The 15,458-nt window shown below is 44.1% G+C and overlaps 1 protein-coding gene across 6 annotated transcripts in view; it reads left to right on the top strand.

The window, feature by feature from the left end:
- Positions 1 to 2,316: 2,316 nt before the first annotated feature.
- Positions 2,317 to 15,458, top strand: part of LOC118936596 (DIS3-like exonuclease 1) — a 52,863-nt gene continuing 39,721 nt past the window's right edge. For 4 of the 6 annotated variants that reach the window (XR_005039643.1, XR_005039642.1, XM_036963240.1 and 1 more), the window contains exons 1-4: positions 2,317 to 2,569; positions 3,099 to 3,255; positions 11,499 to 11,627; positions 14,629 to 14,764. Coding sequence is in view for 4 of the 6 variants with exons in the window: in XM_036963240.1 (XP_036819135.1) it covers positions 2,440 to 2,569; positions 3,099 to 3,255; positions 11,499 to 11,627; positions 14,629 to 14,764 (552 nt within the window). In the remaining 2 variants the exon portion in view is untranslated. The remainder of the gene's footprint in view (positions 2,570 to 3,098; positions 3,256 to 11,498; positions 11,628 to 14,628; positions 14,765 to 15,458) is intronic. The other 2 variants (XM_036963241.1, XM_036963242.1) reach the window with 2 other exon arrangements.

Below are 15,458 nucleotides of genomic sequence, written 5' to 3'. Positions count from 1 at the left end.
GTACCAGGGCTGGGGTCAATTCAGATACGCTCTCATCTCCGGTACCAGGGCTGGGGTCAATTCAGATACGCTCTCATCTCCGGTACCAGGGCTGGGGTCAATTCAGATACGCTCTCATCTCTGGTACCAGGGCTGGGGTCAATTCAAATACGCTCTCATCTTCTGTACCAGGGCTGGGGTCAATTCAGATACACTCTCATCTCTGGTACCAGGGCTGGGGTCAATTCAGATACGCTCTCATCTCTGGTACCAGGGCTGGGGTCAATTCAGATACGCTCTCATCTCTGGTACCAGGGCTGGGGTCAATTCAGATACACTCTCATCTTCGGTACCAGGGCTGGGGTCAATTCAGATACACTCTCATCTCCCCTACCAGGGCTGGGGTCAATTCAGATACTCTCTCATCTCCCGTACCAGGGCTGGGGTCAATTCAGATACGCTCTCATCTCCCGTACCAGGGCTGGGGTCAATTCAGATACGCTCTCATCTCCCGTACCAGGGCTGGGGTCAATTCAGATACGCTCTCATCTCTGGTACCAGGGCTGGGGTCAATTCAAATACGCTCTCATCTTCTGTACCAGGGCTGGGGTCAATTCAGATACACTCTCATCTCTGGTACCAGGGCTGGGGTCAATTCAGATACGCTCTCATCTCTGGTACCAGGGCTGGGGTCAATTCAGATACGCTCTCATCTCTGGTACCAGGGCTGGGGTCAATTCAGATACACTCTCATCTTCGGTACCAGGGCTGGGGTCAATTCAGATACACTCTCATCTTCCGTACCAGGGCTGGGGTCAATTCAGATACGCTCTCATCTTCTGTACCAGGGCTGGGGTCAATTCAGATACGCTCTCATCTCCCCTACCAGGGCTGGGGTCAATTCAGATACTCTCTCATCTCCCGTACCAGGGCTGGGGTCAATTCAGATACGCTCTCATCTCCCGTACCAGGGCTGGGGTCAATTCAGATACGCTCTCATCTCCCGTACCAGGGCTGGGGTCAATTCAGATACACTCTCATCTCCGGTACCAGGGCTGGGGTCAATTCAGATACACAATTCAGCCCCTACCAGGGCTGGGGTCAATTCGGGTTGAAAGCAGTCAGTTCAGAAAGGGATTTTTATTCAAAATAAAAATTATTGAAACACTTTTGACATAAATAGCTTCTGCTGTCAGTTTGAAAATAGATGCAGTTTTAAAAATATATATATTTTTTTTTTATTTAAATTAACCTCCTGGATTGACTGACTTCTATTCGAATTGGCCAGGCCTACATGGACATGTGCCCATTCATAAATATATATTTATATATTTTATTTATTTATTAAAAATATTATTTAACTAGGAAAGTCCGTTAATTAAGAACAAATTCTTATTTACAATGGGCCTACCAAAAGGCAAAGACCTGCGGGAACAGGGTCCTGGGATTAAAATAAATAAATAAATACAATATATATATATAGGACAAAACACACATCACAACACGAGAGACAACACAACACTACATAAAGAGATACCTAAAACGGGGACGGGGTCCTGGGATTAAAAATAAAAAATAAATTAAACAATATCACGTAATATAACGATAATAATTAATTATAACATCGAAAGATCACATTGGTTTGGATATGATTATTATATAGTTTGATTAACTCATATCTAAAAAAAATTTAAAAAATTAGCATAGAACATTAACATCGGTGGAGAAACAAACTGTTGCGTATTGTCACAATGAATCAGTTGGGGACGGGGACGGGGACGGGGTCCTGGGATTAAAAATAAAAAATAAATTAAACAATATCACGTAATATAACGATAATAATTAATTATAACATCGAAAGATCACATTGGTTTGGATATGATTATTATATAGTTTGATTAACTCATATCTAAAAAAAAATAAAAAAATTAGCATAGAACATTAACATCGGTGGAGAAACAAACTGTTGCGTATTGTCACAATGAATCAGTTGAGAGATCAATCATCGGTGCAATTCGCTTTGGCTTTAAATGGACTTCAATAACTTTCTTTTCCAAAGGGAATTTAATTTATGGTGTCAGGGCAGGGATATACAAGCACATTCAAATCACTCATGACAGTGCACTGCATCCAACAAAGGTTTAAACGGGATATGTTAACATATTGCTTTCCGCTTTTCTAAAGACACTGGCATTTATAATCTGTAAGAAAAAGCGTGTGTGTGTGTGTGTCTGTCTGTCTGTCTGTCTGTGTGTGTGTGTGTGTGTGTGTGTGTGTGTGTGTGTGTGTGTGGAATTGATGACGTCAACGCGACGAGCCCGCCGCGTTTGCGCAGTGTGCTTCCTGGACTTGAATGGTTTGTTTACAACTTCGTAATCGGTTCCCGCTTGTCTTGTCAAAAGCAGCTAATCTTTCAAAAACAATCGTCCCCAAAAGCGTTTTCTATGAAGCGGGGTGACAATGATTAAGACCGAGAAGGTGTTGCATTTGAAGAGTTCCCGAGGACGGAAGGTCCGTGTGGTCCGGGAACATTATTTGAGAGAACATGTTCCCTGCTACAGCTCTCTCTGTCAGGCACAATGCGCCAACGGTAAAGTCAGGTTTTACAAAATAAAATACTCTATAAGTCTTCCTTCTGATGTCCGTCAAATTTTAGGCAAACGTAAATGTAACATGCTAACTACCTAAATTTACAACAAGGCATAAGGTAAACTATGATGTTTCTCTTTTGTGTCACACTGTCACGTGATGTTAGTTGTTACACCGTAACAACACGTGTCACCCTTTTAACCGCTAGTTCCTGAGAGAAATAGCAAGAAAATAATGATGATGGCTTTCACAGTAAAGGTAGATAAGACGACTTATGCACAGTAAAGGTAGATAAGACTCCTGTGCATAAATTCATATAGCTAAGAATAGACGTGGATGTTGTTGACAACAGTGTTGCTGTGTTTGAAATGATCTCCATCAATACATGGTAGAGTCTGAACCTGTTCATACCTACAGAGACAGAGTACACCTGCTCAAACACCCTCATCATACACTATCCCTTTTCTAGATTGATTAGTTGACAGATTAACTCTCTCTCTCTCTCTCTCTCTCTTCCTGTTCTGTCCCAGCAGAGGGCAAGGTGCTGTCTGGAGAGGTGACTCACTATGTGATGCCTGATGCAGGCGTGGCGAGGGACTTTATGGAGATTCTGGAGTTTAGAGAGATCCAGGGGATAGTGTTCACTCAGACTGCCTGCCAGGCTGTCCAACACAGCAGAGGACGCAGGTACAGGAGCTACATGCCTTCACCCTACAATTAGATAATTACTGTAACACATGTTGAGTAACTAGGCCTTCATACCATTGGTGTTGGGGCAGACAGTAGTAATGAGACATCTACCATTGGTGTGAGGGAATAGAGTAGCTACACCTCTCCAATGACTATCTCATGGGGACAGAACAGTACACCTCTCCAATGACTATGTCATGGGTACAGAACAGTACACCTCTCCAATGACTATGTCATGGGTACAGAACAGTACACCTCTCCAATGACTATGTCATGGGGACAGAACAGTACACCTCTCCAATGACTATGTCATGGGGACAGAACAGTACACCTCTCCAATGACTATGTCATGGGGACAGAACAGTACACCTCTCCAATGACTATGTCATGGGTACGGAACAGTACACCTCTCCAATGACTATGTCATGGGGACAGAACAGTACACCTCTCCAATGACTATGTCATGGGTACGGAACAGTACACCTCTCCAATGACTATGTCATGGGTACAGAACAGTACACCTCTCCAATGACTATCTCATGGGGACAGAACAGTACTGTCCTACCAAGCAAAATAACAGGAACTGCTCATAGAGTGAAACAGAGAAAAATGACTTCAAGGTTGTTTTTATTGTCCAGCCAAATGAATTGTAGTTAGATCAGATGTCTTACTACGAGGTTACTTTTGATTCATATTGACCCTGACCTCTGACATGACCTTTGACCCTAGACGGCAGTTACTGCCTTCTTGCTGGGTACACCCACTGGAATACGATTCCACAGCAAATAGTTTGATACTTTTATCAGCAAAGAACAATACATAATAGCAAGGTAAACCATAGAGACTGCAGCCCCAAAGATCAGTGACACCAAGGTAAACCATAGAGACTGCAGCCCCAAAGATCAGTGACACCAAGGTAAACCATAGAGACTGCAGCCCCAAAGATCAGTGACACCAAGGTAGAGACTGTAGCCCCAAAGATCAGTGACACCAAGGTAAACCGTAGAGACTGCAGCCCCAAAGATCAGTGACACCAAGGTAAACCGTAGAGACTGCAGCCCCAAAGATCAGTGACACCAAGGTAAACCGTAGAGACTGCAGCCCCAAAGATCAGTGACACCAAGGTAAACCGTAGAGACTGCAGCCCCAAAGATCAGTTACACCAAGGTAAACCGTAGAGACTGCAGCCCCATAGATCAGTTACACCAAGGTAAACCGTAGAGACTGCAGCCCCATAGATCAGTGACACCAAGGTAAACCGTAGAGACTGCAGCCCCAAAGATCAGTTACACCAAGGTAAACCGTAGAGACTGCAGCCCCAAAGATCAGTGACACCAAGGTAAACCGTAGACACTGCAGCCCCAAAGATCAGTGACACCAAGGTAAACCGTAGAGACTGCAGCCCCAAAGATCAGTTACACCAAGGTAAACCGTAGAGACTGCAGCCCCATAGATCAGTGACACCAAGGTAAACCGTAGACACTGCAGCCCCAAAGATCAGTGACCCCAAGGTAAACCGTAGAGACTGCAGCCCCCAAGATCAGTGACCCCAAGGTAAACCATAGACACTGCAGCCCCAAAGATCAGTTACACCAAGGTAAACCGTAGACACTGCAGCCCCAAAGATCAGTGACCCCAAGGTAGAGACTGCAGCCCCAAAGATCAGTGACACCAAGGTAAACCGTAGACACTGCAGCCCCAAAGATCAGTGACCCCAAGGTAAACCATAGACACTGCAGCCCCAAAGATCAGTTACACCAAGGTAAACCATAGACACTGCCCAAAGATCAGTGACCCCAAGGTAGAGACTGCAGCCCCAAAGATCAGTGACACCAAGGTAAACCGTAGACACTGCAGCCCCAAAGATCAGTGACCCCAAGGTAAACCATAGACACTGCAGCCCCAAAGATCAGTTACACCAAGGTAAACCATAGACACTGCAGCCCCAAAGATCAGTGACACCAAGGTAAACCGTAGAGACTGCAGCCCCAAAGATCAGTGACACCAAGGTAAACCGTAGAGACTGCAGCCCCAAAGATCAGTGACACCAAGGTAAACCATAGACACTGCAGCCCCATAGATCAGTGACACCAAGGTAAACCGTAGAGACTGCAGCCCCAAAGATCAGTGACACCAAGTGATGCCAGTTGCTGATGTGAGTGATGCCAGTTACTGATGTGAGTGATGCCAGTTGCTGACGTGAGTGATGCCAGTTGCTGATGTGAGTGATGCCAGTTGCTGACGTGAGTGATGCCAGTTGCTGATGTGAGTGATGCCAGTTACTGATGTGAGTGATGCCAGTTATGATGTGAGTGATGCCAGTTGCTGATGTGAGTGATGTCAGTTGCTGACGTGAGTGATGCCAGTTGCTGACGTGAGTGATGCCAGTTGCTGACGTGAGTGATGCAGGACACAGGTGTATTAAACCTACACATTATGACATATCTATCATAGTGGAGGACACAGGTGTGTTAAACCTACACATTATGACATATCTATCATAGCGGAGGACACAGGTGTGTTAAACCTACACATTATGACATATCTATCATAGTGGAGGACACAGGTGTGTTAAACCTACACCTTATGACATATCTATCATAGTGGAGGACACAGGTGTGTTATACCTACACCTTATGACATATCTATCATAGCGGAGGACACAGGTGTGTTAAACCTACACATTATGACATATCTATCATAGTGGAGGACACAGGTGTGTTATACCTACACCTTATGACATATCTATCATAGTGGAGGACACAGGTGTGTTATACCTATATCTTATGACATATCTATCTTAGCGGAGGACACAGGTGTAGTAGACCTAAATGGCCAATGGCGCATTCTCAACACCGCCTCAGAGACAGCTCTTTAGGTGTCCGCACAGCCACGGCCATGCCGCGACCTCTCTGAGGCGATGTGTAGTGTAGGCTCAAGTCCTCGTCAGAGGTGATCGAGTGACACGTAGAGGGCAACTTCCTCCATATTACCTTCAATAGAAGTCCACCTATCGGGAGTGGGTAAAAAAAACACAACCTCATTACAGCACGGCTATGCTGATCAAGCTTAAACAGGATGTGGCCTGTGGATGAATAATGTAGCCCCTTCTAACAGTATACAGTATACGGCTTCTTATACAATACACACACATTGGCGTTTGTTCCTGTTTCAAAGTTGATGACTTAGTGTAAATAACAGTCCCGGTAGACTTTCAGCAGCCTCGTCCTGGTCTCCTTTTGTTTACGTTAGCTCCCGTTTTATAAATCTGTTGCATCGTTAACGTGACGAGGCTTCGCTTTTCAGAGTCTTCGGTTTCGTGTGTGTGTGTGTGTGTGTGTGTGTGTGTGTGCGACCGTGTGTGTGTGTGTGTGTTGTGCTGATGTCATGCTGTGTAGTTGGTTAAATTGCAGAGCTCTATTCACTACAACACACAGGGGACCCCAGGACGAACCGCTGAGTCAGGGAGTCAGGGAGACTCTGTTATACCCACTGACACGCTATCCTGTGGGTAGGAAAGCTTTTTATATTGAGTTAGGTTATCACATACTGTAGGTTATCACATACTGTATTCTACAAGGTTATTAGGTTACATACTGTAGGTTACTAGGTTATTAGGCTACATACTGTAGGTTACTAGATTATTTGGCCACATACTGTAGGTTATTAGGCTACATACTGTAGGTTACTAGGTTATTAGGCTACATACTGTAGGTTACTAGGTTATTAGGCTACATACTGTAGGTTACTAGATTATTAGGCTACATATTGTAGGTTACTAGGTTATTAGGCTACATACTGTAGGTTACTAGGTTATTAGGCTACATACTGTATGCTACAAGGTTATTAGGCTACAAGGTTATTAGGCTACAAGGTTATTAGGCTACATACTGTAGGCTACAAGGTTATTAGGCTACATACTGTATGCTACAAGTTATTAGGCTACAAGGTTATTAGGCTACAAGGTTATTAGGCTACAAGGTTATTAGGCTGCATACTGTAGGCTACAAGGTTATTAGGCTACATACTGTAGGCTACGAGGTTATTAGGCTACATACTGTAGGCTACAAGGTTATTAGTCTACAAGGTTATTAGGCTACATACTGTAGGCTACATGGTTATTAGGCTACATACTGTAGGTTACTAGGTTATTAGGCTACATACTGTAGGTTACTAGGTTATTAGGCTACATACTGTATGCTACAAGGTTATTAGGCTACATATTGTATGCTACAAGTTATTAGGCTACAAGGTTATTAGGCAACAAGGTTATTAGGCTACAAGGTTATTAGGCTGCATACTGTAGGCTACAAGGTTATTAGGCTACATACTGTAGGCTACGAGGTTATTAGGCTACATACTGTAGGCTACAAGGTTATTAGGCTACAAGGTTATTAGGCTACATACTGTAGGCTACGAGGTTATTAGGCTACATACTGTAGGCTACAAGGTTATTAGGCTACAAGGTTATTAGGCTACATACTGTAGGCTACAAGGTTATTAGGCTACATGCTGTAGGCTACCAGGTTATTAGGCTACAGACTGTAGGCTACAAGGTTATTAGGCTACAAGGTTATTAGGCTACATACTGTAGGCTACAAGGTTATTAGGCTACATACTGTAGGCTACGAGGTTATTAGGCTACATACTGTATGCTACAAGTTATTAGGCTACAAGGTTATTAGGCTACATACTGTAGGCTACAAGTTATTAGGCTACAAGGTTATTAGGCTACATACTGTAGGCTACAGGTTATTAGGCTACAAGGTTATTAGCAGTGGTGGAAAAAGTACACAAATGTCATACTTCAGTAAAAGTAAAGATACCTTAATAGAAAATGACTCAAGTAAAAGTGAAAGTCACCCAGTAAAATACTACTTGAGTAAAAGTCTAAAAGTATTTGGTTTTAAATATACTTAAGTATTACAAATAAATATAATTGCTAAAATATGCTGAAGTATCAAAAGTCAAAGTAAAAGTATAAATAATTTAAATTCCTTATATAAAGCAAACCAGACGGCATCATTTTCTTGTGTTTTTAATTTACAAATAGCCAGGGGCACGCTCCAACACCCAGACATCAGTTACAAACCAAGCATGTGTTTAGTGAGTCCACCAGATCAGAGGCTGTAGGGACGACCAGGGATGTTCTCTTGACAAGTGTGTGAATTAGACAATTTTCCTGTCCTGCTAAACATTTAAAAATTGAACGAGTACTTTTAGGTGTCAGGGAAAATGTATGCAATAAAAAATACATCATTTTCTTTAGGAATGTAAGGACGTTAAAGTTGTCAAAAATATAAATTGTTGTCACGCCCTGACCTTAGTATTCTTTGTTTTCTTTATTATTTTGGTTAGGTCAGGGTGTGACATGGGTGATGTATGTGTTTTTGACCCCGTCTAGGGGTTTTGTATGTCTATGGGTGTTTAGTAGTCTAGGTGTTATGTATGTCTATGGTTGCCTAGATTGGTTCTCAATCAGAGGCAGCTGTTTATCATTGTCTCTGATTGGGAACCATATTTAGGCAGCCATATTCCCTGGGTTATTTTGTGGGTTATTGTCTATGTGTTAGTTGCCTGTGTCTGCACTTGTTTATATATATATAGCTTCACGTTAGTTTTGTTGTTTTGTAAAGTTTAAGTGTTCTTCGTTTCATTAAAAAGAAGAATGCATTCACATCACATCCTCCATTCAACGAACGTGACAATAGTAAAGTACAGATAACCCCAAAAAACTACTTAAGTAGTACTTTAAAGTATTTTTTACGTAAGTACTTTAAAGCTACTGCTGTAGCTGGTGTCAGATCTAGGACCATACTTCATGGTACTTCATGAGACCATACTTCATGTACTTCATGGTACTTCATGAGACCATACTTCATGGTACTTCATGGTACTTCATGAGACCATACTTCATGTACTTCATGGTACTTCATGAGACCATACTTCATGTACTTCATGGTACTTCATGAGACCATACTTCATGTACTTCATGGTACTACATGAGACCATACTTCATGGTACTTCATGAGACCATACTTCATGGTACTACATGAGACCATACTTCATGGTACTTCATGGTACTTCATGAGACCATACTTCATGTACTTCATGGTACTTCATGAGACCATACTTCATGGTACTACATGAGACCATACTTCATGGTACTTCATGGTACTTCATGAGACCATACTTCATGTACTTCATGGTACTACATGAGACCATACTTCATGGTACTTCATGAGACCATACTTCATGGTATTTCATGGTACTTCATGAGACCATACTTCATGGTACTACGTGAGACCATACTTCATGGTACTACATGAGACCATACTTCATGAGACCATACTTCATGGTACTACATGAGACCATACTTCATGGTACTTCATGGTACTTCATGAGACCATACTTCATGTACTTCATGAGACCATACTTCATGGTACTACATGAGACCATACTTCATGGTACTTCATGGTACTTCATGAGACCATACTTCATGTACTTCATGGTACTACATGAGACCATACTTCATGGTACTTCATGAGACCATACTTCATGGTATTTCATGGTACTTCATGAGACCATACTTCATGGTACTACGTGAGACCATACTTCATGGTACTTCATGAGACCATACTTCATGGTACTTCATGAGACCATACTTCATGGTACTTCATGGTACTTCATGAGACCATACTTCATGGTACTTCATGAGACCATACTTCATGGTACTTCATGGTACTTCATGAGACCATACTTCATGGTACTACATGAGACCATACTTCATGGTACTTCATGAGACCATACTTCATGGTACTTCATGGTATTTCATGGTATTTCATGAGACCATACTTCATGGTACTTCATGGTACTACATGAGACCATACTTCATGGTACTTCATGGTACTTCATGAGACCATACTTCATGGTACTTCATGGTACTACATGAGACCATACTTCATGTACTTCATGGTACTTCATGAGACCATACTTCATGGTACTTCATGGTACTACATGAGATCATACTTCATGTACTTCATGGTACTTCATGAGACCATACTTCATGGTACTTCATGGTACTTCATGAGACCATACTTCATGGTACTTCATGGTACTACATGAGATCATACTTCATGTACTTCATGGTACTTCATGAGACCATACTTCATGGTACTTCATGAGATCATACTTCATGTACTTCATGGTACTTCATGAGACCATACTTCATGTACTTCATGGTACTTCATGAGACCATACTTCATGGTACTTCATGGTACTACATGAGACCATACTTCATGGTACTACATGAGACCATACTTCATGGTACTTCATGGTACTTCATGAGACCATACTTCATGGTACTTCATGGTACTACATGAGATCATACTTCATGTACTTCATGGTACTTCATGAGACCATACTTCATGGTACTTCATGGTACTTCATGAGACCATACTTCATGGTACTTCATGGTACTTCATGAGACCATACTTCATGTACTTCATGGTACTTCATGAGACCATACTTCATGGTACTACATGAGATCATACTTCATGTACTTCATGGTACTTCATGAGACCATACTTCATGGTACTTCATGGTACTTCATGAGACCATACTTCATGGTACTTCATGGTACTTCATGAGACCATACTTCATGTACTTCATGGTACTTCATGAGACCATACTTCATGTACTTCATGGTACTTCATGAGACCATACTTCATGGTACTTCATGGTACTTCATGAGACCATACTTCATGTACTTCATGGTACTACATGAGACCATACTTCATGGTACTTCATGGTAATTCATAAGACCATACTTCATGTACTTCATGGTACTACATGAGACCATACTTCATGGTACTACATGAGACCATACTTCATGTACTTCATGGTACTTCATGAGACCATACTTCATGGTACTACATGAGACCATACTTCATGTACTTCATGGTACTTCATGAGACCATACTTCATGGTACTTCATGAGACCATACTTCATGGTACTTCATGGTACTTCATGAGACCATACTTCATGGTACTTCATGAGACCATACTTCATGGTACTTCATGAGACCATACTTCATGAGTTGCCCTCTCTGCTATTTCTTGTTATCTTTTTATATTTTACGTTGTTTATTTCTTCTCTACTATTTTAAGGTATTTGTTTTATCCCACTTTATATCAGCACAACGATGCACTTTGAGTAGAAAATGAATTGTTTCTATCAGGCAGTACAACCGGCTACGCAGCTTGCTGAAGGACCCCCGTCATCACTGTATCCTGTTTGCCAACGAGTTCCAGGAGTATTCCTACTGCCCCAGAGAAAAGGGAGAGCCGCAGGACAAATGGCAGACCAGGTGAGTGGCCTTCCTACACCACCTCCTCCGTATTCATCCTCCTCCTTCATCCTGGGGTGGCAGGTAGCCTAGTGGCCAGTAACTGAAAGGTTGCTAGATCGAATCCCTGAGCTGACGAGGTTAAAATCTGTCGTTCTGCCCCTGAACAGGCAGTTAATCCACTGTTCCCCTTAACAAGGCAGTTAACCCACTGTTCCCCTGAACAAGGCAGTTGACCCACTGTTCCTAGACCAGTTAACCCACTGTTCCTAGGCCAGTTAACCCACTGTTCCTAGGCCAGTTAACCCACTGTTCCTAGACCAGTTAACCCACTGTTCCTAGGCCAGTTAACCCACTGTTCCTAGGCCAGTTAACCCACTGTTCCTAGACCAGTTAACCCACTGTTCCTAGACCAGTTAGCCCACTGTTCCTAGACCAGTTAACCCACTGTTCCTAGACCAGTTAACCCACTGTTCCTAGGCCAGTTAACCCACTGTTCCTAGGCCAGTTAACCCACTGTTCCTAGGCCAGTTAACCCACTGTTCCTAGGCCAGTTAACCCACTGTTCCTAGACCAGTTAACCCACTGTTCCTAGACCAGTTAACCCACTGTTCCTAGACCAGTTAACCCACTGTTCCTAGACCAGTTAACCCACTGTTCCTAGACCAGTTAACCCACTGTTCCTAGGCCAGTTAACCCACTGTTCCTAGACCAGTTAACCCACTGTTCCTAGACCAGTTAACCCCACTGTTCCTAGACCAGTTAACCCACTGTTCCTAGGCCGTCATTGTAAATAAGAATTTGTTCTTAACTGACTTGACTGGTAAAATAAATAAAATAAAATCCTCCTCCTTCTTCATCCTCCTTGCCTTCATCCTCTTCATCCTATTTCGCCTTCATCCTCCTCTGCCTTCTTCCTCTGCCTTCTTCTTCCTCTGCCTTCTTCTGCGTTCATCCTCCTCTGCCTTCATCCTCCTCTTCATCCTCCTCTGCCTTCCTCTGCCTTCATCCTCCTCTGCCTTCATCCTCCTCTTCATCCTCCTCCGCCTTCTTCCTCCTTCTCCTACTCCTCTGCCTTCATCCTCCTCTGTCTTCATCCTCCTCTGTCTTCATCCTCCTCTTCATCCTCCTCTTCATCCTCCTCCGCCTTCTTCCTCCTTCTCCTACTCCTCTGCCTTCATCCTCCTCTGTCTTCATCCTCCTCTGCCTTCATCCTCCTCTTCATCCTCCTCTTCATCCTCCTCCCCCTTCTTCCTCCTTCTCCTACTCCTCTGCCTTCATCCTCCTCTGTCTTCATCCTCCTCTGCCTTCATCCTCCTCTTCATCCTCCTCTTCATCCTCCTCCGCCTTCTTCCTCCTTCTCCTACTCCTCTGCCTTCATCCTCCTCTTCATCCTCTTCCTCCGACTGTAAAACCCAATATTAAGCCAGTTAATGCAAGTCAAGTTTGTTGCCATTTGTAGGTACATAATACGTACATTGGAATTGTGTGTGTGTGTGTGTGTGTGTTTAGGTATCTGTATCTGTATGGTAATGCAGGTGTGTCCTCGTCTCCCTCCCTGTAGGTGTGTGTATCTGTATGTGTGTGGTAATGCAGGTGTGTCCTCTTCTCCCTCCCTGTAGGTGTGTGTATCTGTATGTGTGTGGTAATGCAGCTGTGTCCTCGTCTCCCTCCCTGTAGATGTGTGTATCTGTATGTGTGTGGTAATGCAGGTGTGTCCTCGTCTCCCTCCCTGTAGGTGTGTGTATCTGTATGTGTGTGGTAATGCAGGTGTGTCCTCGTCTCCCTCCCTGTAGGTGTGTGTATCTGTGTGTGTGTGGTAATGCAGGTGTGTCCTCATCTCCCTCCCTGTAGGTGTGTGTATCTGTAGGTGTGTGGTAATGCAGGTGTGTCCTCGTCTCCCTCCCTGTATCTGTGTGGTAATGCAGGTGTGTCCTCGTCTCCCTCCCTGTAGGTGTGTGTATCTGTATGTGTGTGGTAATGCAGGTGTGTCCTCGTCTCCCTCCCTGTAGGTGTGTGTATCTGTATGTGTGTGGTAATGCAGGTGTGTCCTCGTCTCCCTCCCTGTAGGTGTGTGTATCTGTATGTGTGTGGTAATGCAGGTGTGTCCTCGTCTCCCTCCCTGTAGGTGTGTGTATCTGTATGTGTGTGGTAATGCAGGTGTGTCCTCGTCTCCCTCCCTGTAGGTGTGTGTATCTGTGTGTGTGTGGTAATGCAGGTGTGTCCTCGTCTCCCTCCCTGTATCTGTGTGGTAATGCAGGTGTGTCCTCGTCTCCCTCCCTGTAGGTGTGTGTATCTGTATGTGTGTGGTAATGCAGGTGTGTCCTCGTCTCCCTCCCTGTAGGTGTGTGTATCTGTATGTGTGTGGTAATGCAGGTGTGTCCTCGTCTCCCTCCCTGTAGGTGTGTGTATCTGTGTGTGTGTGGTAATGCAGGTGTGTCCTCGTCTCCCTCCCTGTATCTGTGTGGTAATGCAGGTGTGTCCTCGTCTCCCTCCCTGTAGGTGTGTGTATCTGTGTGGTAATGCAGGTGTGTCCTCGTCTCCCTCCCTGTAGGTGTGTGTATCTGTATCTGTATGGTAATGCAGGTGTGTCCTCGTCTCCCTCCCTGTAGGTGTGTGGTAATGCAGGTGTGTCCTCGTCTCCCTCCCTGTAGGTGTGTGTATCTGTAGGTGTGTGGTAATGCAGGTGTGTCCTCGTCTCCCTCCCTGTAGGTGTGTGTATCTGTGTGGTAATGCAGGTGTGTCCTCGTCTCCCTCCCTGTAGGTGTGTGTATCTGTAGGTGTGTGGTAATGCAGGTGTGTCCTCGTCTCCCTCCCTGTAGGTGTGTGTATCTGTATCTGTATGGTAATGCAGGTGTGTCCTCGTCTCCCTCCCTGTAGGTGTGTGGTAATGCAGGTGTGTCCTCGTCTCCCTCCCTGTAGGTGTGTGGTAATGCAGGTGTGTCCTCGTCTCCCTCCCTGTAGGTGTGTGTATCTGTAGGTGTGTGGTAATGCAGGTGTGTCCTCGTCTCCCTCCCTGTAGGTGTGTTTACCATGCTGCGGTGTGGTACCATGACCACCTGGCAGGTCTGAAGCCAGTAGTGATGATCACTGAAGACCAGACCGCTGTGGCAGAGTATAGCAGCCTCAACTGTGGTGTCTACGTCCTCTGTACACAGGTACACTATAGTACACACAGCCTCAACTGTGGTGTCTACGACCTCTGTACACAGGTACACTATAGTACACACAGCCTCAACTGTGGTGACTACGTCCTCTGTACACAGGTACACTATAGTACACACAGCCTCAACTGTGGTGACTACGTCCTCTGTACACAGGTACACTATAGTACACACAGCCTCAACTGTGGTGACTACGTCCTCTGTACACAGGTACACTATAGTACACACCAGGTACCCAAATGCCTGTTCTGTCCCATTGCCCTTCAATGGTGCTAACATGATTAAAGATGAATCCATGGTATACTGATCCTCTATAGGTGTATACCTGGGTAATGAGAACCCTGCTGAATACTGAATCTCTATAGGTGACTACCTGGGTAATGAGAACCCTGCTGTATACTGATCCTCTATAGGTGAATACCTGGGTAATGAGAACCCTGCTGAATACTGATCCTCTATAGGTGAATACCTGGGTAATGAGAACCCTGCTGAATACTCCTCTATAGGTGAATACCTGGGTAATGAGAACCCTGCTGAATACTCCTCTATAGGTGAATACCTGGGTAATGAGAACCCTACTGAATACTCCTCTATAGGTGTATACCTGGGTAATGAGAACCCAGCTGAATACTGAACCTCTATAGGTGAATACCTGGGTAATGAGAACCCTGCTGAATACTGAATCTCT

Source organism: Oncorhynchus mykiss, chromosome 26 (assembly GCF_013265735.2).
Source record: "Oncorhynchus mykiss isolate Arlee chromosome 26, USDA_OmykA_1.1, whole genome shotgun sequence".
In the NCBI taxonomy this organism is placed as follows: Eukaryota; Metazoa; Chordata; class Actinopteri; order Salmoniformes; family Salmonidae; genus Oncorhynchus; species Oncorhynchus mykiss.
Note: the sequence above shows the minus strand (reverse complement) of the source record. Positions and strands in the feature narration are given on the sequence as shown.